Raw genomic sequence first — 25,918 nt, 5'->3', positions numbered from 1 at the left:
TCCAGGGCGCCAGTGGCTCGGGCCGCAGCGGCAGCGCAGGCAGCGGCGGCAGCGCTGCCAAAGCGAGACCTGAGGGCGGCGGCGGGGCCGGGCTCAGGCCTGGCGGCAGGCGGGGCAGCGGCGGGTATGGCAGCGACGGCACGGGCGGCGGGGTCCGCGGCGGGTGCGGCCCGCCCAGCCGCGAGGGGGCGCGGGCGCGGGCGCGGGCGCGAAGGAGCCGCGGGTCCAGCTTCCCGCCGCAGCCGCCCCAGGGCCCTAAGTCCCGCCGGCCGTGGTCTCGCAGTTTCGCGGGCGGCCGCGCGCAGCGCTGGGCTTCCCAGCCAATCGGGGCCGCCCGCCGCAGCCGCCGCCAGCCAATCAGGAGCTGGCGTGCCTGCTGCCAACGCCTTGTTCCCGCCGGCGGGCAGAAGCTACTCTGGGCAGCCAATCAGGGACAGCAGCGCTCTATGACCAGGTCTTCTTCCGGTCCTCTCCCGCTCCTAGCCAATCAAGGTGTCCGCAGAACCGCGGACACACTCAGACCCCAGCGCTACCCCGGCAAGTAGGGGCTCCATACGGGCGGTAGGCGCCCTAAGCCGGCCCGACTGTCCAGTGCGCCGCTGCAACGCCCGCGGCTTCCCCCCTTTTGCCCTGCGAAGGCCAATCAGGAGTGCTTCTCCCCTTTAGGTTAGTTTTTGTCCATGTCTCCGAAATGATGCTCCTGAGTAGATCGACAAGGTCTAAGCAGGCTTTCATTCGGTTGTCATAAAACCCATTGCCGTCGAGTCGATTCCCACGCATAGCGACCCTACAGGGCAGAGTAGAACTGCACCATAGGGTTTCCAAGGCTGTAATCTTTACAGAAGCAGACTGCCACGTCTTTCTCCCGCGGAGCCGCCAGTGGATTGAACCTTCGACCTTTTGATTAGCAGCCGAGCGCTTGAACCACTGGGCCACCAGGCTTTTTTCAGTTATCCTAGAGAAGATAAAGCGGTATCACAACTCAAAAACGAAGCTTGGTGGCATTAGGTAGCATTTGTGTTAAGGTTGCTAAAAGCAGTTGTAAATGACCATTGGGTAAGAAAAAAGGGAGAAAATGATCGATCTATTTAAAATTGGAGTATAGAATCCTTATTAGAATAATTAGAACAGGATTTCTAGGTGTATTAGCAGGATATCGCCCATCACCTCCACTGATACTGCTCAGTTTCGGACACTGAGCAGATATCCCGTGCTGTGCCCAGATGCTGGTCTCGAATACTATTCTCCAGTAAAAAGAAAAACTTTGGAATGTGGCTTATTCCCTGGCTTAGGGCAGAGAAAGACAAGATGAGGCCATTTAAATATTTTAAAAGAATCAATAATTCTGTGGAAAAGCAGAAGTCTGTAATGATTTTCAAAAGGAGCCAATCAAATGAAGTAGCTAAGGGAAGTCAGGCTAGAATCCCAGTCTTTACAAAAACAAAAGAAAACAAACCTATTGCCTGGAGCGATTTGACTCGTGATGACTCCATGTGTTACAGAGTAGAACTGCTCCTTAGGATTTTCTTGGCTGTAATCTTTACAGACCCAGATTGCCAGGCCTTTCCCAGAGCCAATGGGTGGGTTCAAGTCTCCATCTGTTAGGTTAATTGCCAATTGCTAACCGCTTGCACCATCCCGGGACGTGAATGTTTATTGCAGAATCTACTATATTTACAGAATCTGCTAAATGTTGATCAACCCAAAATGTTGTGTAAACTGTGGGGAGGTTTTTGATCCACACCTAAATCCCACCACCACAAATCAGGCTTTAGTAGATGAGCTGAGTTCCTCACAGTCTCCTAGACTCCTTTCAATTAGAGCTTCTTCACCAGGTTGCAAGGAAAGGTGTGGCCTTGGAAAAATTCATCCCAGGACTAGAGGCTCAGAGAGACTTGTCCTGCAAGTAACCAGACTCTGGGTCACAGATCAATATGTGATTGTGCAACCCATCTGCTGGAGCCAGCCTGGGAGAATACCATTTCTTTAAGCAAATAACACGTGTGTTACACGTTTTAGTCAACCATGCAACACCCCTGCGTGTTATTTTCATAAATGCAGTATACCAAATTTTTTTTTAATATGTTGCCAACTTCAATTTCTGATCACATGGAAACTTCACTTAAGGTAGGTATTAATTTTACATTACTGAAATTTAAGTCAAAAGTATTTACCAGTAGATCAAAAGTGATATACAAAATTCGACTTGTGTAATTTCCTAAAAATATATCATTGCAACAATGGGATGCCATGTTGAGACCAGAGTATGAATGCACAAAGAACTACAAAATTAACATTTTCTGACTATTTTTATACACATAAGCAGGAGATTAAAGAAGATGAAGGAACAAAAGAAAATGAACAGAATGATATGATTTACCTGTAATATGGGAGGATGGTGAATGAGGCCAAAATTCACTTCTGGATATGGCACGAGACATACATGGGCATGCTGTTGTAATTAATTTCATCATTCTCATACGCTGTCTGTGTGGTCACGTTATTTCCGTGGGCACCTTATTTGCAAAAATATGGTAAATTGCTTCCCAATTACTGGATGAGAAAATCTGTAATCATGACAGGAAGAAATGAAGGACTTTTGTTGTTCAGTGCCACTGGGTCATTTTAGACTCTTAGTGACCCAGTGTGTCACAGAGTAGAACTTTTTTCTTGTTTGTAATCTTTATGGAAGTAGATGCCAGGTCTTTCTCCCATGGAGCCACTGGGTGGGTTCAAACCACCGACCTTTTGGTTAGCAGCTGACTACTTACGCATTGTGCCACCAGGGCTCCTTAATTCAGGACTAGTAACTGGCTTTTTAAGATATTTGAAGGAGTCCAATAATCTGATATATTCAATGTCTAGTTTATTCATTTGCAAGAACTCCTAAGTGCTTAGGCAGATGCTACTTGATTTGTGCCCCTGCTGCATCCAGAGAACCTAGTCTGTTCACTTTGTAACTGTTGTTTGAAATATCTAATCGAATTAATTAATCAGGTTTGTAAGGCATATTAAATATTGAGGGGGAAGTAGATCTGTCAAATTTATGTAATTACGCAAATCTAATTGGGTATTCATCCAAGAATGTGAAAGTGAGTTTTACATTCACATTACTAGATTAATTAATAAAATGACATCTGACTTAAGAAAAATGACATTGTTACTTTCATAACTTTAATAGTTGGATTATTGATTAAAACTCCAATCATTAAGTCTTGTTTCCATGCATGAGTACACTACCCCAGGCAGTGTTGTCCCCATACTCTGTGACCCCCTCCCTGAGGGCAGGCGTCCAGTCTGTTTTGCTCTCACAGTCTCTCTGATCCCCAGCATGGTGCCTGCCATGTGGCCACATTGTTGAATTAATGAATGAGTGGATGAATGAACGAGGTGCTGGCTGGAGGGTACAGGCTCAGGCTGCCCCACCCCCACTTCAGCCAGCCTCAGCCAGCCAACCCCTCTCCACAACACACAGAGACAAACAAGGAACCACAGCACTTTTATTAATACTTCCAGCCTAAGGTGACTCCAGGCCATGCAGCACCAAGGCTGAGCCTAGGGTCTGGCCTTCCTCCTGGGCAGGTGGTTGGGGCTTGATGCAGAGGGCTTCAGGATAGGCAGTGGATGCTCTGTCCTCAGCACTTCCCAAAAGGACAGCGACCTGGGACTAGGTAGGGCAGGACGCGGGGTCAGAGACCCCAGAGAGCTCTTGTCTTGTCCTCTCCTCTCCTCACCCACCAGGGGGCCTGCACCCTCTGTTTTCTCTGGCCTCCAAAGTCAGTCCCTGGGCAGACACCTACATGTGGCCAGAGAGCCTGACACCCCTCCCAAGGGCAGGGTCTCCCCAGGTGCAGCCTGGAGGAGTGACAGTGGTGGGCCTCCCCCAGTGCATCCTGGAGGGGTGACAGTGGTGGGCCTCCCCCAGTGCAGCCTGGAGGGGTGACATGGTGGGCCTCCTCCTCACCTCCATAGCCATTTCCCAGCAGGCCATTGCTGCCTCTCTTCCCCTCAGGCCCCCCTAAGGCACAGCAGACAAATAGGGGTCACCTGGCATCATCAGAGGGTTTTCGATTCTTCTCCTGCCCACCCCAGCTTCACTCCATGCTTTGGGAGACCCCCACTCACCTAAGGGCCCCGGGGCCCAGCTCTGGCCTCAGCTTTTCATAGGGCCCTGGAAGGGGAAAGGGAGGGAAGTGGGGGCCCTGAGTCTCCACGACCCTTGTCCGAGGCCCCATCACCCTCCCATCTCGGTGACTTGGTTCATTCTCAAGGAACCTGCTCTGCTGGCCTCTGCCCCAGCCCTCCCGGCCCACCCCACCCCCATGTTCCCCCATCTCCACAGGGCTCCCTGCAGCCACCCCTCTCCCCCATCATACCCTTCCATACACCCCATTACCTGGCTGGCCCCCCACCCCTGGATAGGCGCCCCTGGCTCCAGCTGCATACTCAAGCTTGGAGGCAGCTCCCCAGGGCTGGAGGGAGGGCCAGGGAGAGCTCTGAAGGGCCACAGCCTGACCTGCGGGAGGAGAGCTGGTATGGGCCACTGTATTTACTGGAGCCGAACATCCAGGATGCCCTGGTCCTCCCATGGCCCCAGTGTCCCCTCTCCCTCCCCCCAGTACCAGCCTCCTTCCCTTAGCTCCCCCCTCAGTCCTCACCAGCACTCACTCTCCTACCTGAATACTGAGTCCTTACCATTTTTTCTAGGTCTGGAGCTGCTGCTTCGGGGTACGTGAGCGCTTCCTCCCCATGCCCTGCAAGAGAGCCAAGTTATCCCTGTCCAGCCCCTCGGGATGTCCCCTCCACCCCTTCCTGTCCTGTGACCACTGGGTCCAACTCACCATTCCCAAAGCCATTGGCCCCAGGGAACCCTGGAGGAGAAAAAAGAATGTCAGCAGCAGGGGCCAGTCCCTAAGTCCAGTACCCCCATTGCTACCCCAGCCCTGCCAGGTACCTGGCTGTGGGCGGGCCTCAGGGAAAACCTCAGGTCGCAGACCACCATTCCTGTAGCCAAAATCTGCAGGAAAGAAATTAGGGGCTGGGGGTACACAGGCCTGAGGAGGGGTGGGGGCAGCATGGGGAGGGCCAGAGTGACCAGCTCAGAGAGATAAAGGTAGACAGACAGACTGACCCAGGGACCACCGTAAGAGTGCCTCACACTGGCTGTCACCTCTGCCTGGAGCATTCTCCCCTCCCTGCCCTTAACTGATGAGCCCATGTGCCACCTTTGGGGCTACCTCCTCCAGGAAGCCTTCCCTGCCTCCCCTCCTTCCTCACCTGCCCTTTCCTTTCTACTCTACCCTCGCCTAAGACAGGACCATCCTTGTTCTGGCCATCATTATGGTCCAATGCCTAGTAAGGAAGGAAGGAGAAGGACACAGAGCAAGATAGGAACAGAGAGAAGTGTGTAATGAGGGAGATGCAGCTCCCACTTGAGATGGGGGGCCCAGGAGGCTCACCAATTTTCTGCGGCTTGAGGCCACCACCAAAGCCTAGGAGTCAGAGAGAGAGATGGCTGTAACTTTTGGCCCCCATATGCCTGACCCCAAAATGCAACCAGGAACCATCCCCACCCCACCCCCACCCAGCAGAGGGAAGGGAAAGAAGGGCTCAGGGAAGGGCCTTCTCACCCAGTTCTGCTCTAGGTCCATACCCATTTGGAGGCTGATACCCTGCAAGGAATATGGAAGACAGTGGAGAGGAACCAGACACTCCCTGACTCCTTGGGGGCCAACGATGAACCTTAGAGACTCTGAGGAATAGGGAGTCCTCTATCCACGGGGAACGGAACCAGAAGACATGAGTTTAGGAGGCAGCAAGAGAGATTGAGGGTAAATTCAGGGAGGGACTTCCTGGCCTTATGGAGCCTGAACAGCTGAGGCAGCCTGGGGAGCAGAAGGGATGGAGGAGTGTCCATGATCTGATGTGGGGACAGGGGGCTGGACCCAGGTGAGAGTACAGCCCTCTGGGATATGGGGCCTGGGGGAGAGACCCACACCTGCTTTCTGAGGTTTCAGTCCCCACTGGATGGCTGAGGTCCGTGCTAGGAAGAAAGCCAGGGGGCAGGAGTGAGCCCAAGGCAAAGGGCGGGGTGGGGGTGATGGAGGGTGCTGATTTATGGTGTCACTTGGGCTCCCAGGGCCAGAGTGTAGGCTTGTCCTCAGCTGGCTTGCTGTGTGATGAACTAGTGCCTCCCTTAAGCCTCCATCTCAGCTGGACGATGGCGTGAGGGACTTCTGAGCACCCTAGCCAGGCCCAGCCCCTCCTATGACCCTCCCAGGTGGAGAAAGGAACCCCCCAGCCCTCCCACCCCCCAATGACCTGGAAACTTACCACTCTGCACCAGGGGAGGGGGCTGGGGCTTCAGGCCCCAGCCACCCCCTTTCCCCAAAGAGACCCCTGGAGTGGGAGGCCCAGAGAGGAAGAGTGGGGGGACCCCATCATTGCAGGGACCCAAGATGGGGGAGGAAAGGAGTGGGGAGTGAGCCCAGGCTAGCTCCTTCCCCCCGGCTGCCCTCCTGGCTCAGCCTGGCCTGCAGTGGCTTCTGGGCAGACATAGCATCCAAGGGGAGGGCACTGGCCATCCTGGAAAAAGCCTGGATCCTGTGGCCACAATGCCTACCTGCTCTGATGACCAGGTGGCCAGCCATGGGCAGGGTCCAGGGCCACCTCGTGTGGCACCTGCTCTTTGCCCACCCAGCCCCCTCTACCTTCCGGCAACATCCCTCCCACTTCCCTCCCAGGACCCCCAGTCTAGTCTCAGCAGCCTCACCTTGCTGGGCTCCCAGTCCATTTCCACTGCCATATCCTGGAGGGGAACAGCAAGACTGTGAGGGGCATCATGAAAGGGGGCTCCAGAAGGAAGGGCAGGGGAGGTGCAGGACCAGGACCACATGGGGGCTCCCTCACTCACTTGGCTTCTGAGGCTTCACACCCACTCCCAGGCCTGTGGGGGGAACAAAACAAAAAGCAAACCTGTTGCCACTGAGTCCGTTTGATTCCAACTCATAGTAACCCTATAGAACAGAGTAGAACTGCCTCATGGGATTTCCAGGGCTGTAATCTTTGGGGAAGCAGATTGCCAGGTCTTTCTCCTGCAGAGCAGCTGATGGGTTCCAACCATCAACCTTTTGGTTAGCAGCCGAGCTCTTAACCACTGTACAACCAGGGCTGAAAGAGGCTAATTCTACCCCAACCAACCCCTGTCCTAGGACCCCTGCTCTCTTCTGTACTGAGGCCCTGCCCACTGCACTCACCTGGCAGGACTCCCAGCCCATTCCCTGGCAGGTATCCTGGGGAGGAAGAGCAAGGCATGAGGGGAGCAGTTGAGGCGAGGGAGCCTCAAGAAGAGGGCCAGGCCGGGATGGACTCACCTGGCTTCTGAGGTTTCACACTCCCTCCCAGGCCTGGGGAGAGACAGATAGAGGCTGAGAAACAGGCAGAGCCCACCCTGCCCCTTCCCTTCCCAGGACCCAAGCTTTTGCCCCATGGCCCCTGGTCTTCATTCTTCCAGAACTGTGCCGCCCCCGCCGCCCCGCCCCCAGCCTCCCTCACCTGGCTGAGCTCCTGGCTGGGCTCCTGCCCCCGGGAAGGCTCCGGCTCCCAGCCCATTCCTGTACCCTGTGGAGATAGGGTGGGAACTGTGAGGGCTATGGGACAGGGTGAGGGGGAGTGGACAGTTTTGGGGGGAAGGAGAAAAAAAGCCCACCTGGCTTCTGAGCTTTCATGCCTCCTCCAACGCCTGGAGACTGAGATAAGAGCCGGTGAGGGACCCAATACTCCCCATCTCTGGGCCTCTCCTCCCAAATCTGGCATCTGGCCACCAGTGCCCACAGTCCTTACCTGGACCATAGCCTATGGGGACCACAGGGCCTATGAGGAAGGGTCAGGGAAAGGCTGGGTTGGAGGATGAGGCTGGAAGCTGGGCCTCCCTTTTCCTCCTAGCTTAGCACCCAGAAATCCTGGAGGCCCTCCTCTGCCTCCTACTACCTCCATCCCATCCCCAATTCCACCCTCTCCAAGGTAGACAGGAGTCTACCAGGGGACCCTCAGAACCAGGTTCTGCCCCAAGCACCCATCTTGCTCTCCTCCTCGTCCTCTCCCAGCACCTCGCAACCCCTTAGTACCTGCTCTGTAGCCATTCTGAGCTGGGGGGCCTGTAAGGAGATGGAGAGTAAGCAGGGGAGTTTTGGACCCTGGATGAGGAGGGGGTGAAGGTCCCCCCACTTGGACCAATCCAGAAACCAGATATCTTGGAGGTTCCCTCCCTACCCCTAATCATCCACCAATCCTGTGCCTTGAAACACCCCATGTGATCCCTCACCCACCTCCACCCAGGCTCCAGACCCAGTCCTGCCCCATTCACCTGGCTGGGTTCCCAGCCCATGCGCTTTCCCGTTCCCAAATCCTGGGGGACAGATGGGGTGGGGGTATGAGTGAGGGGAGGGAGCTCAGGGCTTTGGGGGGACAGAGAGATGCAGGGGCAGGGCTGGGCTCACCTGGCACCTGGGGTTTCACGCCCCCTCCAAGGCCTGAGGGAGAGACAAGAAGCAAGTGAGGGACCCAGGATCCCCATCTCATGGCCTCCCAGAGCCCTGTCGGCCCCTACCTGGTCTATAACCATTCTGAGCTGCAGGGCCTGTGGAGTGAAAGCAGGGGAGGGTGATTGGGTGGGGCCAGTGTGGGAACAGGCTGAGGGGATGTGGTCAGGGCTGAGGTCCTGGGGCCTGCCTTCCCTCCCCTCCTCCCTTCGTAGAACCCAGACAGCCTGCATTCAGGAAGTGGGTGTTGAACTTCATGCACAGACTCAGCCCAGTACACTTAGTGTTCAAGAGAGGGATACCAGAGATGGGGACAGAGAGGGAGACCTGAGAGAGGCACAGAGGTGGGGACAGAGCGGGAGACCTGAGAGACATGAGAGAGGCACAGAAAATGGGACAGAGAGAGGAGACAAGGGGCTGGGGGCAGTCCCCTGCTCACACAGCTTCTGAGTTTTCACACCCCCTTCTAGGCCTGGAGAGACAGTGCTGCTGACTATGACCCCACCCAGCCCCCTCCCACCCCCCAGGCCCTAACTCCCCTGTTTCCCCAGTTCTTGCCACCCTTCCCACCTCCCAACACCTGAGGGCCTGGCCCAGCAGCCTCACCTGGCTGGGCTCCCAGCCCATTTCCATTACCATATCCTGGGAAGGAAAGCAGGGGTGTGAGGGGCGGTGTGTGGAAGGGATTCAGAATGGGAGTCAGGAGGAGGCTGGGCAGGGATGGGCTGCCTTATAGTCCAGGTGAGAGGAAGGGAGCTCTCCCCTCACCTGGCTTTTGAGATTTGGCACCTCCTCCTAGACCTAGACCTGGGGAGAAACAGAGAGGCTGAGCCACAGCCCTCCCCCACACACTCAGGACACAACTGGCTGCCCTGGCCCCTCCCTCCAAGAAGGACAGGCTCTTGCCCCAGGTGTCCTCACCTGGCTGGGCTCCTACCACCGCAGGTAAGGCCCTGCTCCCTGGCCCAGTCGCATATCCTAGGGAGAGATAGGAAGGCATGAGTAGGTTGCTCAGGGCTTCAGAGGGTACATGGACAGAGAGAGAGCGCCAGGGCCTGGCTCACCTGGCTTCTGAGGCTTCACGCCCCTTCCAAAGCCTGGGGGAGAGACGGGGGAGCAGGTGATGAACCCAGGGGCTCCCATCTCAAGGCCTCCCCAGCACCTCTCTAAGCATGTTCTTACCTGCTGCATAGCCATTCTGGGCTGCTGGGCCTGTGGGGAGAGGGAGGGCTGAGGAGGGGGCATTTGGAGTCCAGCTGAGGTAGAGGTGAAGGTTCCCTGTCTTGGACCAAGCTAGAAACTAGGAATCCTGGAGTCTGCCCCCTCAATTATTCACCAGTCCTGCCCCTCTGAGGTCTGGAAGAGAGGCAGGGAGAGGACACCCCAGATGGGGACCCCTACCCAGACCCCATCCTCTCACCTGACTGGGTTCCCAGCCTGTGCCCGTTCATGAATCCTGGGGAACAGATGGAGGTGGGATGAGGACAGGGGTGCTCAGACTTTGGAGGAGACACAGAGAGGCAGGCCAGGGTGGGGCTCAACTGGCTTCTGAGGTTTTCCCCCCAAAGCATGGGGGGGGAAATGGGGAGCAGGTGAAGGATCCAGGATCCCCCATCTCTGAGCCACCCCAGAACCCCAGCATCCTGACCCCAGCCCCACCAACCCTCAGTACCTGCTCCGTAGCCATTCTCAGTGGGGGGGGGCCTGTGGGGAGAGGAAGGGTAAGCAGGGGGGTTTTGGACCCTGGATGAGGTGGAGGTGAAGGTCCTCCCTCTTAGAACAAGTCAGGAACCAGGCATCTTGGAGGCTCCCTCCCTAGCCCCAATCATTCACCAGCTCTGCCCTTTGAGATACCCCAGGTGACCCCCTCGCCCCACCTCCACCCAGACTCCAGAACCAGCCCTTCCCCACTTACCTGGCTGGGCTCCCAGCCCATTCCCATTCCCAAATCCTGGGGAGACAGAGCAGAGGGGAATAAGGGGTGGGGGCGGGGGGCTCTGGGACTTCGGAAGCCACAAAGAGATAAGGGACAGAGACAGGGACGGGGCAGTCCTCACCTGGCTTCTGAGGCTTGCCACCCCTTCCAAAGCCTAGAGGAGAGATGAGGAGCAGGTGAGGGAACCAGGAGCCCCTCATCTCTGGGCTTCCCCCCAGAAACTCTGGCCTTGGGCTCCCAAGCCTCCACCCTCATCCTGCCCCTACCTGGTTCAAAGCCATTTGGAGCTGCAGGGCCTATTTTAGAGGAGACATGGGGAGACTGAGTGGTGCTAAGTGGGTGGGCTGCATGAGGCTGGGGACTGGCCGGTTCCTGGCTCCCCACACTCATCCTTCATTTGGGTGGGCTGAGTCCCAGAAGTGGGGGAGGTGACTGTGTGGGCCTGACCTCAGAAACGGGCAAGTGAGACGGAGCAGGTGAGAAGGCTGTGAGGGGTAGGCAGCCTCTTGGCTTTGGGGCTGCACACCCTCCCAGCCCCTAGCCTGTCCCTCCCCATCTCTCCCCTATCCATCAGTGAGTCTGGCCCATCAGACTTCCTGTTGTTGTTGTACAAAGTCCTGTGGATTCTGACTCAGGCAACCCCATGTGACAGAGCAGAACTGCCCCAGAGGGTGTTCTTGGCTGTAACCTTTACCAGAGCAGATTGCCAGGACTTTTCTTCTGCAGAGCCACTGGTGGGTTGGAACCCCTGACCTTTCAGTTAGCAGCTGAGTGCTTAACCATTGCACCACCAGGGCTTCTTATTGGACTTCCTAATAGCTCTAAAATCAGGCAGTTTCTCCCTGCCCTGTGCTCCAAAATGCCCCATCAACCTCTCAGAGAGTGTCCAAGTGTCCAGGAGCAAGAAGTGTTTCACTAGTAGATGAGGCCTTCACTCTCAGCTTAAAAATCACTCTCAGCTTGAAACCCCCAAACCCTGAGGGTGTATCCCAGGCTCTGCCCCCATTCATAGGCTCCACCCCCTCACTTCCACCCCACACTCTTGTGTAATGTATTTCCTCCAGGTCCTGACTTGGCCTGTGAGGGTACAGTTGGTTCTCAGCTTAGGGGCTGAGCCCAGTGATGGCTGGACAGGGTCCACTGTGACAACCTAGGTGTCCAGGTGCCCAGCAAGGCCTGGCTCAGGGTAGGTGCTCCGGGAACAATGGTTGAATGAATGAACCCAAAAGGGACCCCTCTGGTAAGAACCAGGTTTCTGCTAGGAACCTTGCCCTCCCAGCAGCCCCTGCCCAACAGCCCTCACCTGGCTGGGCCTGCAGCCCATTCCTGTCGCTGCCGCCATAGCCAGGAGAAGAAAAGCAGGGCTTTGAGGAGTGGTTTGGGGAGGACTGAGGTGGGACTAATGCTGAGGTGGCAGAGTTAGAGCAGACAGGAGCAGGGCAGGGTCTCCAGCTCACCTGGCTTCTGGGGTTTCATGCCCCCTCCCAGCCTGGGGAGAGACCAGAGACTCTGGCTGAGCCCCATGCAGACCCTGCCCCGTGAAATGGATGGCCCTCCAGAAATGGATGCTCTGCCCTCCTGACTACTAGCACGACTTACCTCCTCTCCCTAGACCCCCATTCACCCTGAGTGCCCTCACCTGGCTGGGCTCCGACTCCCAGGAAGGCCCCAGCTTCAAGTCCGTTCCCATTGCCGAATCCTGGGGAGACAGAGCAGAAAGGAGTAAGGGCAGGCCAGGCCGTCAAGGGGGACAAGGACACAGGGACTGGGCAGGGCTCACCTGGCTTCTGAGGTTTCACACCTCCTCTGATGCCTGAGAATGAGATGGGAGCAGGTGAGGAAGCCAGGAGCACCCCACCACTGGGTTGCCCTGAACCCAAACATATGCCCCCAGCTCCCACCTACCCTCCCCTATCTGGTCTTTGGCTGTTGTGAGCCACAGCCTCTTTAGAGAGAGGGTTGCAGAGGCTGAAACCAGGCTGGTGTTGGGCTGCTGTGGGCTAACCTGCCTGTGGGCTTCCCACCCCAGGACAACAGTTCTCTCAGCAAGCGGACCCAGGGTGCGTCCTGGAAGACCCTCCCCCAGACCACAGCAGACCAATGAGGGGACCTGTCCCTGGGAGGGGCAAGGCAGATGGTGGCAGAGATGGGGACAGGGAGGGAGAAGGTAGGGCAAGGGGGCAGGCCCTTGCTCATTTGGCTTCTAAGATTTCATTCCCCCTCCTAGGCCTGGGGAGACATAAAGGTTGACATTGACCCCAACCAGCCCCCTCCCCTAAGAATGGCGGTTGGGACTCTGGGCCCCCTCGCCACTCCCTGCAGCCCCTGCCTGGCCACCCTCACCTGTCTGGGTTCCTGCCCCTGGGAAAGCCCCAGCTCCCAGATCATTTCTGCTCCCAAATCCTGGGGGAGACAGAGAGGGGTCACAAGCCGTGGGGTGGGCAGGGCTCTGGACTCACTGGCTTCTGAGATTTCATGCCCCCTCCCAGACCTGAGGAGAGACTGACAAGCTGAGACCCCTGCCTTCTCCCTAGATCCCACTGTCTCCTGATTCCCTGAGCTGGAAAGTCCTGCCCCAAGTGTCCTTACCTGGCTGGGCTCCTGCCCCTGGCAAGACCCTGGCTGCCAGCCCATTCCCATATCCTGGGGAGACAGAGCAGCAGGAGGGACTAAGGAGGAGGAGTTGAGGCTTTCAGCAGAGACTGAGAAAGAGGTGGAGGGGGGCAGACTGGGACAGGCATGGGGTAGGACTCACCTGGCTTCTGGGGCTTCATGGCCCCTCCAAAACCTGCAGTGAGAGATGGGGCAGATGAGTTGACATCCAGAACCCAGCCTCCTCCCCGGGCTCCCTACTCCATAGTCCTTCTGAGGTGGGGAGAGAGGGGGTTGGGGTCCCAGCCGAGGTGGAGACAAAGCAGAGGTGCCCTGGTCCTCCCCAAACCAGACATCAGAAGTCCTATGGTCCCCCTCCCTCCTACCTCCAATGAGTCACCAGTCTGCCCCTCCCAGGCATGGGGAGTCTGGGCATTCCACTGCTGACCCAGCCCCACACCCCAGTAGGCCCAGACACCCCCCTCCTACTCCCCTCACAAGCTCATCCCCTCCCTCCCTCTTCCCTTCCTCCCAGGGCCTCACCTGGCTGGGCGGCAGCATCTGGGAAGGCCCCTGCTCCCAGGCCACTCCCTAATTCTGGGGAGACAGAGCAGGACAGAGTGGGGGGTGGGCACTGCTTGGGGGGACTGGACATAGAGATGGGGAGGGACATAAGGATTGAGGTGAGGCTGCTTACCTGGCTTTTGGGGTTTCATGCCCCTTCCGATGCCTGAGAAAGACATGGAGCAAGTGAGGGTCTCAGAGCCCTCATCTCAGGGCTGTCTCAGACCCCTGGTCCCCAGCCCCCCACTCCCACCCTGGCCCCACTTCTACCTGCGCCGAAGCCATTCTGAGCTGGGGGGCCTGGGAGAGAGGGAGGGGTGAGCTGGGAGGTTTGGGGTCTCAGCTGAGGTGGGGGGGCGGGACCCTTGGACCCCTCTCTTGTACCAAACCAGAAAATCTGAAGGCTCCCTTCTCCCTCACCCTCATCTCTCACCATTCACTCATCCTGCCCTTCAGGGCCTGAGAGACAGGGGACAGGGGACACTCCAGACACTGACCCCACCACTCTTACCTGGCTGGCCTCCCAGTCTGAGCCTGTTGCTGAATCCTGGGGGGACAGATGAAGGTGAGGGGTGTGAGAGAAAGTGGGGAGACAGAGAGAGAATGAGCACTGGGGCCGGCGCAGGACTCACCTGCCTTCTGAGGTTTAATGCCCCCTCTGAAGCCTGGGGAAGAGATAAAGGAGGTGAGGGACCCTAGATATGTCCCTCAGGCTCTCCCCAGATCCCCATGCCCCCCTACCTGACCCATAGCCACGCTGAGCTGCAGGGCCTATAAGGTGTTCAGCTCAAGTCAAACTATCCCACTGAGTGTGGAGTCTACCATGTGTGGGGGGCAGGCCTTTGCACCCCCTTTTCCTTCATTCCTCCTCCCCCTCCCCAGCCTGGCTTGCAGCCCTAGAGCTAGGCTTAGTGGGAACCAGAAGGTGAACAAGTAGGGAAAGGAAAGAGTTTAGGGAGGTGGCCAGGTCTGGTCACACAGGTAGGATGACACCAGAGCACAGTCTTGAAGGATGGCGGGGGGCGGGGGGGGGGAGTGTTGGCGGTGGGTGTGGGTGTGCAGGGGCGGGAGTACAGCAGGCACACAGGTACAGGAGGCCTGCTAGGAAGGGCTTACAGGTGGGCCCTCCACCTGGGAAGGGGGCACTGTTGCAGTGTGGGTGCAAAAGCCCCGTGTGCTTCTGATTGTCTCCCTCCTGCCACTGTCCCTGCTGCTGCCCTGGGTCTCCCAGCCCCCAAATCTCACTTGCTGTGGAAAGCAACCAACAGTCCCCGGCCCTTCCCAGCCCTACACCTCAGACTCCCCCATCCGCGTGCCCACCCCTTACCTGCTCCCAGGCCAATGGGGGGGCTGTAGCCTATGGGGGAATGAGAAGCTGAGCCTTAGGGTCCAGGAGGGGCCCCTGTTTGGAGGACACAGAGTTGCCCCCACCCTGCCCACCAATCAGTTTACCTGATCTGTAGCCATTCGGGCTCCCCAAGTCTGCAGGGTAGGGGAGAAGGGGGTGACTCAGTGGGTGGCAAAGAGCTGAATCCAGATGCTGCCCCTCCCTCTCTGCAGAGCAGGAATGCACCCTCCTCTGGGGCTTACAGAGGGGTGGGAATGAAATGACAGCTTGAAGGTAGGGGCAGCTGAGACTGGAGGGTCTCTGGGCCTGGAGAATGGTGTCTGAGCTGAGTCTTTTAGGGCCTGGGGGGACATACACTCCCCAAGCCACCCCCACCATTTCTACCTCTTCCTCAGTAGAGTTCACACCTCCCTGTCCATCCTAGAAGTCTCATCCTCCCAACCCCTCACCCCCAATCTTTCTCTCCTGTAGCTTAGATCAAGTCTCAGGGTGACCCTCACCTCCCACGTTTAGGCCCCCACAGGTCCCTGGAGTGAAGGAAACACCCTCGATGACACCCAGCCCCGACCTCTCCCAGGCCACCATGTCACCTCCCCCACGGAGTCCTGACATCCCCACGCCCAGGTCCCTCTGCCTCTGTGTGCTGGGTGTCTGTGTTCCCCAAACTGCGCTGACTGGGGGCTGAGGAGGACCCTGTGCTCTTCCGGGCCCTACATCTGGAGTCCGGAGCTGCGGGACATCTGGTGCTCTCCTGAGAGGGCTCCCTGCCTCTGAATGGGGAGCTGGCAGGCCTGGAGTCCCCTGTGGGAGAAGCCAGGCCCCTTCCCTGACCTCTGGATCCAGAGGCAGTGGGGGCAGCCCTGGGGGAGGAAGGGGGCTGCTGACTCAGGGCTGGTGACCCAAGAGGCTAACAGGCATTTATCCCCCAACCCCCAGAACCCACCCGTCCCTATTCTACAGTCAGCCAGGCTTCACACCCCGGCCCCTTCCTCTCTCCAGAACCCACCCTCTATCTAGACCCCAGCGCCCAGCTCTTGCTGCCCAGCCCCCGCCGCACCACCTTGCAGGGTCTCAGAAGTCAGGCAGAGCAGGAGCAGGGCGGCAAGGAAGGCCTGGGTGCCCATGGTGCAATGGTGAGTGGGAGGTCCCAGCACCCTTAGCCCTTTAAACAGCCCTGTGGGTGGGACCCTTGCTCAGGACCCCAGCTGTGAGTGGCTGTGTGCAGACCCTGGGTGGCCAACCCCTCCTCTGGAGGTGGGTCTAGCCTGGCCTCTGCTGCCCCACCCTTCATCTATCATAGGTGCTGACAGCAAGGACAGGCCCCTGACAGGCTTCCAGGGCTCCTTGCCCCATCAGCGCCTTGGCCCTGGCACTAGGGTTGGAGGGCTCCGGTGTCCCCCCAGCAGCTAATGAGGGGAGGTGGCACCCCAGGCCCACCCCAAATACAGCAGGAGACAGGGCTCAAGCCAGGGCCAGCGGTGGGGGCAGGGCTGGAGGGGAGCCTGAAGGATTTACTGTGTTACCCAGTGAAAGGGTGAAGGGGCAGAAGGCCAGGGAGTATTAAGGACAGAGGTGGCACAGGCTACAGTGTTATCTCAATCAGTCCATGTCTGACAGGCCATGGCAGAGTCAGACTATGATCCAAGCTAATTCTCAAGGCTGGAACATGCCTCACCAGAAACAGGCCGTTTGTCTCCACCTGAGGCTCAGCTTGTAAGAGTGGGCCCTAGCCCCTATCCCTAAGCCACACCTTCTGCCTTCCACGGGGCAGGTTACACACAAGGACAGTCACCCACCTCAGCCTGGCCTTGCATCCTCACTGTTTCTCAGAAGGCTTCACTCCTGCCCAGCAGCACCAACTCTAATCTGGGGGTCAGAGCCTAGAGGTCTAGCCTCCTTATGCACTCAGGATGGGGAAGGGATAGGTCCACAGGGGTTGGCTGAGGAGGGGACCCCTAGGGGACTGGGAGTGGCTCCCCATTCCTGGGGGGAGCAGATGAGTCCTGGAGCCAGGGAGAGCCGCCAGGGGTCTTGATGGGCAGTGAGGATGGGCAGGCAGGAGAGGCAGGCCTGGGGAGTGGGGGAGGGGGAGATCTGGACCCCAGCTGCTGCCTCCTTAAGTCTGGTGACCCCACCGAGCTGGCTGGGGACAGCAGTGACTCAGCCCCCCATCCCTGGACCCTAGTCCAGAGGCCCCACACCCTCTCTGTCTGCTGGCCTGTCCCCTTGCCAGCCAGCCCCTCCCAGCACCTCTGGCTGAGGGTACAGCCTTCCAAGCCAGGCAGGGTGGGGACCTGGAGAGGGCTACAGTGAAGAGGGGGCCAGGCAGGCAACGGGGCAGCCTGTCAGCCCACCACACATGCGGGTCCAGACCCAGCTTCCTGTACACTGCAGGCTCCCCTAGGGACACTCCAGCACTGAGAGAGGGGCCTGCACTTCCACCCTTGCTTCCTCTCCCCACGCTGCACACCCTTGCTGCCCCCTATCCCCACCCAGGGCCCCCACCCAGGGGCCACGCACACATACACACACACCCGTGCCTGGGGCCCCTACCTTCCCCCCACAGACCCACCTTTGCATAAGTCACCTCGGCCCAGCTCAGGGCCAGACCCCCAGGTGCCTACCTTGTGCCCATGTGCTCCCGCCCTGCCTGGGCAAATAGTGGTGCCCCCCAAGTCCTGGAGGTGGGACCTGCTGCTGGCTGCTGGGAGGAGCTCAGGGGTGGCCTCTGGCCCCAACTACCCTTTGAGAGACTGGGACAGCTGGGACAGCTCATTTACATTCCCCAGGGAGGGCTTTCCTGCCAGGCCACCTATCCCGGTGCCTACTGGTCTCTGGTCCTCATGGAGGGCAGCTGGGTGGTCTCATGGTTAGCAGGCCAGGAGCTGGACTCAGAGTTGTTCAGATTTCCTCTTTGCCACCACCTCTGATTGCTGACCTTGGACAGGAATCTTCTCTAAGGTGATGACAATAATAGTAGCTCTGTGTCAGAGCTACTGGAATGAGCTACTTCTGATCCCCATTTACAGATGGGGAAACAGAGGCACAGACAGGAGAAGTGACATGGCCTCAGACTGTAAGCAATGGAGCTGGGATTAGAACTCAGGCAGTCCAGGGACCCTAGTGTCCACACTCCCCCTCTCTCTACTAGTCTACAAGCTTCTGCTGGGCCTGCAGCAGGCCCAATTGCCCCAGACACCTAGTCCCTCCCTGCCTGCCCTTGCCAGTCTGGGCGCAAAGGCATCTGCTTCAGACCTGGGAAAGCTGGGCAGCTACACCACCCAGACACCCAGACACACTCAGCTCACCCCACAGGGCACCGGGGAAGCTTGGCCCAGGAGGAGGCAAGAGACCTGGAGGGGCCACGAGGGAGGTACAAGCTAGGTGCCCACTTGGCCACCACCAGAAGGAATGCTGGTACTCAACCCCACCGCCTGTCTGCAGGGTGCTGGCATAGGCCTGTGGGAAATGCCAGCCAGCCTGGGGCCTCCGGCCAGCTTGTGGGCCACTCAGGACCAGGGCCTGGCTGGAGCCCTGGCCCCTGCAATGATGCCATTCCCACCCCCAGCACGGCTGTCCCCTCAGCTCACCCTCAGCCCCACAGAGGGAAACGGGGCCAGTCGAGGGCACATGGGCTGCTCAGGGCTAGGAAAGCACCTAGTGGAGCCCTAGCCTGGACTACCTTTTGCTCCCCGGTGCCCAAGCCTGAGGTGGACATGGCCCAGCATCTGAACAGAGGAGAAGCTTTGAGGGGCCAGGGCTGGGGGCTGAGGTGAAGGTGACAGCTGGGGCACTGGAGGTGCAAGGCCGCAGTGTCCTGTCGAGTGTGTTGCCTAAAATGGCTACAGCCTGTGACAAGGGCAGAGATTCCCAGCCAGCTGCTTGACACCAGCAGCACCTGTGAGGGTGCAAATTCAGGAGGTGCAGCCAGGGGCCTGCTGAGCTGAAGGCCCCTCATCACTGGCTCAGACCCCTCCTTCCATCCACCCCGGGCAGCATTTCAGCCCAGTCCTGGCACTGGCTGCCTCTGGGATGCCTTGCCATCAGGGCTTTATATGGGTTCAAACTGGTTCAGCCATGGCTGATGAAGCAAAAGTGGAACAGACACGAATTTTCACAATTTGGGTAATTTGGAACAATAACCGGAATGGGAAAAATTACGGGTTGAAGCCCTGGAATGGGAGACTTGGAAGAGTTGTAGTAAGCCTCCACCTTGGGGTTTCTCCAATCTGTACCAGTGATTTTTCCCATTCCACTTATGGTTCCGGTTCACCCAAATTTTAAATATTCAGGCCTGTTTTGGTTTCACTTCCTCGGGCGTGACTGAACTGAGAAGAACCAGTTTGAAGCCTTGCTTGCCAGGCACCCCCACGTACTCCAGCCAGTACAAAGCTGACTTCTATGCCTGTCCTATCCTCATCCGCCCATCATTTATGAAAGCCTTATGCAACTGTGAAATATGGCGTGGATACAGAAGTGTGCGTAAGATATAAACACACAATATAGCAAACATTTATAAAGCAAACACCCATGCAACTGGCATCTAGGCAGAAAGGACATTGCCGAATTCCCTAGAAGCCCACATTGCAATGCCCTCTCTCCCCCTGGGGTAACCACATTCCCACTCAGGGGCCTCATTTCCTAGACTTTCTTACATCACGGTATTTCTGTTTTGTGGCCCTATCATTCACCCAGGGTTTAAGAAGCTTCCCTATCTCTGGAGGGGCTTCCCTAAGGGTAGAGCCTGGGCAGGTCCGCAGGTACCCAGCGAGGAGCTCCGAGATGCTGTTGCGGCAACGGGACACACGGGGGCGCTCGCGGCTCTCACCAGCTCTGCTCCTGGACTTCTCTGGCTAGACCCCCGGGAAATAATGGGGCGTTAACTGTTACTACTAAACAAAGAGTAAACTCCAACTGTATGCTAGGTCCTGTACTAAGCACCTCAAGTATGTTTTCTCATTTCATGCTTATACCCCCAAGGACCAAAAAAAAAAAAAAAAACCCGGTGCAGTCTAGTCAGTTCCAACCCACAGGGACCCTACAGGACAGAGTAGAACTGCCCCATAGGGTTTTCAGGGAGTGGCTGGTAGATTCCAACTGCTGATCTTTTGGTTAGCAGCCAAGCTCTTAACCACTGCACAACAAGGGCTCCCCCCAAGGAGACAGGTATTGTTATTATCCCCATTTTACAAATGTGGAAACTGAGGCTCGGAAGCATAAAGCAACTTGCCCAAGATCACACAGCTACAAGTGGCAGTGCAGGACTGGAGTCCACAGCTCCTGGACCCAACAGCCCTCTCTCTCACCTGCTATCTGTACTTAACTTTGTATTATAGTCCTTACCCATGCTGTGACTTGTCCGTGGGAGGCATGCTTTTGAATTTAAAAAGATCTATTTTTGTTTTTAAATCACTGTAAATCAGACTTTCAAGAATGGGCAGTTGGCCTGAGTGCAGGACTCCCGGTAGAGGTGGTCCTGGGCAGCTGGAGAGGGGCCTACCTGCTTCCCAGTCCTCCTGGGGACAAACCTGGGGGCTTCAACAAGGGACCAGCCTGAGTCCCTGAGTCTCAGGGGCTGTGGCAGCCAGAGATGCTAATGAAAAGGTGGGGTGTGTGTGGTGGGGCTGCACCCCCCACAGATGCTCTGGCATTGGGCCTAACGCAGCCAGCCCTCCCCTGGTGCTGGTCCATGCACAGAGGGTTCACTAAGGGTACAGACATTAGGACGGGCTGGGAGTCCTGCAGTCCACAGCCTTTCAGCCAATTTGGGGAAGGGGAGGAGGGAGGCAGCTTGAACTGAGACAGGGAGAGTCTGGAGGAAAGAATCTCATTGGTTCTTGCCCTTGGGGCAAGCCTCTTACCTTCTCTGGGCCTCAGTTTCCGCAACTGCAAAATGCAGATAAAGATAAATCCATTGGGTTAGTGAGGATCAACTGAGATAATACCCATAAACGACAGGAGTTAAAATTGTTCTTGTTAACGTATATGCACAGATCCTCTTCTGTGCCAAACCCTCTCCTGGACCTGGTGACAAGGGCTAGGGGGAGACTGGGAGTCAGCAAGTAAACCAATAAATAGTGGACAGAATTTCAATAAGGATATGTGCAACATCAAGTATATACAAGAGACTTTGTGGCAAGTGCCTTCCTTTTCTTTTCTTAATAATTTTTATTGTGCTTTAAGTGAAAGTTTACAAATCAAGTCAGTCTCACCCACAAAAACCCATGTACACCTTGCTACACACTCCCAATAACTCTCCCCCTAATGAGACAGCTTGCTCTCTCCCTCCACTCTCTCTTTTCGTGTTCATTTCGCCAGCTTCTAAGCCCCTCCACCCTCTCATCTCCCCTCCAGGCAGGAGATGCCAACACAGTCTCAAGTACCTACCTGATCCAAGAAGCTCACTCCTCACCAGCATCCCTCTCCAAACCACTGTCCAGTCCAATCTATGTCTGAAGAGTTGCCTTCGGGAATGGTTCCTGTCCTAGGCCAGCAGAAGGTCTGGGGGCCATGACCACTGGGGTCCTTCTAGTCTCAGTCAGACCATTAAGTCTGGTCTTTTTATGAGAATTTGGGGTCTGCATCCCACTGCTCTCCTGCTCCCTCAGGGGTTCTCTGTTGTGTTCCCTGTCAGGGCAGTCATCGGTTGTAGCCGGGCACCATCTAGTTCTTCTGGTCTCAGGATGATGTAGTCTCTGGTTCACGTGGCCCTTTCTGTCTCTTGGGCTCATAATCACCTTGTGTCCTTGGCGTTCTTCATTCTCCTTTGATCCAGGTGGGTTGAGACCAATTGATGCATCTTAGATGGCTGCTTGCTAGCCTTTAAGACCCCAGATGCCACTCTTCAAAGTGGGATGCAGGATGTTTTCTTAATAGATTTTATTATGCCAAATTTTGACAAAGTCCAACACCTGTTCATGATAAAAACTCTCAGCAAAATAGGAATTGAAGGAAAATCCCTCAGCGTAATAAAGGGCATCTATACAAAGCCAACAGCCAACATCATTCTAAATGGAGAGAGCCTGAAAGCATATCCCTTGAGAACGGGAATCAGACAAGGATGCCCTTTATCACTGCTCTTATTCAACATTGTGCTAGAGGTCCTAGCAAGAGCAATTAGGCTAGACAAAGAAATAAAGGGCATCTGGATTGGCAAGGAAGAAGTAAAATTATCTCTATTTGCAGATAACATGATCTTATACACAGAAAACCCTAAGGAATCCTCCAGAAAACTACTGAAACTAATAGAAGAGTTCGGCAGAGTCTCAGGTTATAAGATAAACATACAAAAATCACTTGGATTCCTCTACATCAACAAAAAGAACATCGAAGAGGAAATCACCAAATCAATACCATTCACAGTAGCCCCCAAGAAGATAAAATACTTAGGAATAAATCTTACCAAAGATGTAAAAGACCTATACAAAGAAAACTACAAAGTACTAATGCAAGAAACTGAAAGGGACCTACATAAGTGGAAAAACATACCTTGCTCATGGATAGGAAGACTTAACATAGTAAAAATGTCTAGTCTACCAAAAGCCATCTATACATACAATGCATATCCGATCCAAATTCCAATGACATTTTTTAGTGTGATGGAGAAACAAATCACCAACTTCATATGGAAGGGAAAGAAGCCCCAGATAAGTAAAGCACTACTGAAAAAGAAGAAGAAAGTGGGAGGCCTCACTCTACCTGATTTTAGAACATATTATACAGCCACAGTAGTCAAAACAGCCTGGTACTGGTACAACAACAGGCACATAGACCAATGGAACAGAATTGAGAACCCAGATATAAATCCATCCGCATATGAGCAGCTGACACTTGACAAAGGCCCAGTGTCAGTTAATTGGGGAAAAGATAGTCTTTTTAACAAATGGTGCTGGCATAACTGGATATCCATTTGCAAAAAAATGAAACAGGACCCATACCTCACACCATGCACAAAAACTAACTCCAAGTGGATCAAAAACCTAAACATAAAGACTAAAACGATAAAGATCATGGAAGAAAAAATAGGGACAACGTTAGGAGCCCTAATACAAGGCATAAAGAGAATACAAAACATTACTAAAAATGACGAAGAGAAACCAGATAACTGGGGGCTCCTAAAAATCAAACACCTATGCTCATCTAAAGACTTCACCAAAAGAGTAGAAAGACCACCTACAGATTGGGAAAAAATTTGCAGCTATGACATCTCCGACCAGCGCCTGATCTCTAAAATCCACATGATTCTTTTAAAACTCAACCACAAAAAGACAAACAACCCAATCAAAAATTGGGCAAAGCATATGAACACACACGTCACTAAAGAAGATATTCAGGCAGCTAACAGATACATGAGAAAATGCTCTTGATCATTAGCCATTAGAGAAATGCAAATTAAAACTAGGATGAGATTCCATCTCACTCCAACAAGGCTGGCATTAATCCAAAAAACCCAAAATAATAAATGTTGGAGAGGCTGTGGAGAGACTGGAACTCTTATACACTGCTGGTGGGAATGTCAAATGGTACAACCACTTTGGAAATCTATCTGGCATTTTCTTAAAAAGTTAGAAATAGAACTACCATACAACCCAGAAATCCCACTCCTCGTAATATACCCTAGAGAAATAAGAGCCTTCACAGGAACAGATACATGCACACCCATGTTTATTGCAGCTCTGTTTACAATAGCAAAAAGCTGGAAGCAACCAAGGTGTCCATCAACAGATGAATGGTTAAATAAATTATGGTATATTCACACAATGGAATACTACGCATTGATAAAGAACAGTGAGGAATCTGTGAAACATTTCATAACATGGAGGAACCTGAAAGGCATTATGCTGAGTGAAATTAGTCAGATGCAAAAGGACAAATATTGTATAAGACCACTATTATAACATCTTGAGAAATAGTATAAACTGGGAAGAACACATTCTTTTGTGGTTACGAGAGGGGGGAGGGAGGGAGGATAGGAGACGGTTATTTACTCATTAGTTAGTAGATAAGAACTACTTTAGGTGAAGGGAAGGACGATACTTAATACAGGGAAGGTCAGCTCAACTGGACTGGACCAAAAGCAAAGAAGTTTCTGGGATAAACTGAATGCTTCGAAGGTCAGCTGAGCAAGGGTGGGGGTTTGGGGACTATGGCTTAAGGGGACTTCTAAGTCAATTGGCAAAATAAATTCTATTATGAAAACATTCTGCATCCCACTTTGAAGTGTGGTGTCTGGGGTCTTAAATGCTAACGAGAGGCCACCTAAGATGCATCCATTGGTCTCAACCCACCTGGATCAAAGGAGAACGAAGAACACCAAGGTCACATGATAACTATGAGCCCAAGAAACAGAAAGGGCCACATGAACTAGAGACTTACATCATCCTGAGACCAGAAGAACTACATGGTGCCCAGCCACAACCGATGACTGCCCTGATAGGGAGCACAACAGAGAACCCCTGAGGGAGCAGGAGAACAGTGGGATGCAGACCCCAAATTCTCATAAAAAGACCAGACTTAATGGTCTGACTGAGACTAGAAGAATCCCAGCGATCATGGTCCCCAAACCTTCTGTTGGCCCAGGACTGGAACCATTCCCGAAGTCAACTAATCAGACATGGAAGGGACTGGACAATGGGTTGGAGAGAGATGCTGATGAAGAGTGAGCTACTTGTATCAGGTGGACACTTGAGACTATGTTGGCATCTCCTGTCTGGAGGGGAGATGGGAAGGTAGAGAGGGTTAGAAACTGGCAAAATGGTCAAAAGAGACTGGAGGGAGGGAGCGGGCTGACTCACTGGGGGGAGAGTGGATGGGAGTATGTAGTGAGGTGTATATAAGTTTATATGTGACAGACTGACTTGATTCGTAAACTTTCACTTAAAGCACAATAAAAATTATTAAAAAAAAAAAAGACTTTATAATGCCAATTGACTTAGATGTCCCCTGAAACCATGGTCCCCAGACCCCTGCCCCTGCTATGCTGGCCTTCGAAGCATTCAGTTTATTCAGGAAACTGCTTTGCTTTTGGTTTAGTCCAATTGTGCTGACCTCCCCTGTATTGTGTGCTGTCTTTCCCTTCACATAAAGTAGTTCTTATCTACTGTCTAATTAGTGAATGCCCTAATAGTGGTCTTATACAATATTTGTCCTTTTGCAACTGACTAATTTCACTCAGCATAATGCCTTCCAGGTTCCTCCATGTTATGAAATGTTTCACAGATTCCTCACTGTTCTTTATCGATGCATAGTATTCCATTGTGTGAATATACCATAATTTATTTATCCATCCATCCATTGATGGCCACCTTGGTTGCTTCCATCTTTTTGCTATTGTAAACAGTGCTGCAGTGAACATGGGTGTGCAAGTATCTGTTTGTGTAAAAGCTCTTATTTCTCTAGGATATATTCCAAGGAGTGGGATTGCTGGATCATATGGTAGTTCTATTTCTAGCTTTTTAAGGAAGTACCAAATCGATTTCCAAAGTGGTTGTACCATTTGACATTTCCACCAGCAGTGTATAAGTGTTCCAATCTCTCCACAGCCTCTCCAACATTTATTATTTTGGGTTTTTTGGATTAATGCCAGCCTATTTTTTTTATTGGAGTGAGATGGAATCTCATTGTAGTTTTGATCTGCATTTCTGTAATGGCTAATGATCATGAACATTTCCTCATGTATCTGTTAGCTACCTGAATGTCTTCTTCAGTGAAGTGTCTATTCATATCTTTTGCCCATTTTTAAATTGGGTTATTTGTCTTTTTGTAGTTGAGTTTTTGCAGTATCATGCAGATTTTAGAGATCCGGCACTGATCAGAAATGTCATAGCTAAAAACTTTTTCCCAGTCTGTAGGTAGTCTTTTTACTCTTTTGGTGAAGTCTTTGGGATGAGCATAAGTGTTTGATTTTTAGGAGGTCCTGGTTATCTAGTTTTTCTTCTG

At 54.3% G+C, this 25,918-nt stretch overlaps 1 protein-coding gene across 1 annotated transcript; it reads right to left on the bottom strand.

Annotated features, from left to right (window-relative positions):
- Positions 1–3,500: 3,500 nt before the first annotated feature.
- GREP1 (glycine rich extracellular protein 1) lies at positions 3,501–10,835 on the bottom strand. The gene is made up of 32 exons (XM_049905011.1): positions 10,743–10,835; positions 10,598–10,630; positions 10,456–10,491; positions 10,213–10,244; positions 9,961–9,996; positions 9,723–9,752; positions 9,605–9,637; positions 9,462–9,518; positions 9,309–9,347; positions 9,147–9,182; positions 8,609–8,638; positions 8,499–8,531; positions 8,366–8,407; positions 8,127–8,156; positions 7,843–7,872; positions 7,709–7,748; positions 7,555–7,620; positions 7,374–7,406; positions 7,257–7,292; positions 6,914–6,946; positions 6,773–6,808; positions 6,623–6,627; positions 6,322–6,522; positions 5,631–5,672; positions 5,460–5,492; positions 4,955–5,017; positions 4,842–4,871; positions 4,696–4,754; positions 4,397–4,516; positions 4,126–4,171; positions 3,965–4,018; positions 3,501–3,667 (listed from the first exon to the last, which is right to left on the bottom strand). The coding sequence occupies exons 5-30, from the start codon at positions 9,989–9,991 to the stop codon at positions 4,154–4,156; spliced, it is 1,206 nt and encodes a 401-aa protein (XP_049760968.1). The 5' UTR covers positions 9,992–9,996; positions 10,213–10,244; positions 10,456–10,491; positions 10,598–10,630; positions 10,743–10,835; the 3' UTR covers positions 3,501–3,667; positions 3,965–4,018; positions 4,126–4,153.
- Positions 10,836–25,918: the final 15,083 nt, after the last annotated feature.

The sequence above is a fragment of the Elephas maximus genome, chromosome 12 (genome assembly GCF_024166365.1).
Source record: "Elephas maximus indicus isolate mEleMax1 chromosome 12, mEleMax1 primary haplotype, whole genome shotgun sequence".
Taxonomy (NCBI): domain Eukaryota; kingdom Metazoa; phylum Chordata; class Mammalia; order Proboscidea; family Elephantidae; genus Elephas; species Elephas maximus.
This window is presented reverse-complemented; position numbering and strand designations above follow the sequence as displayed.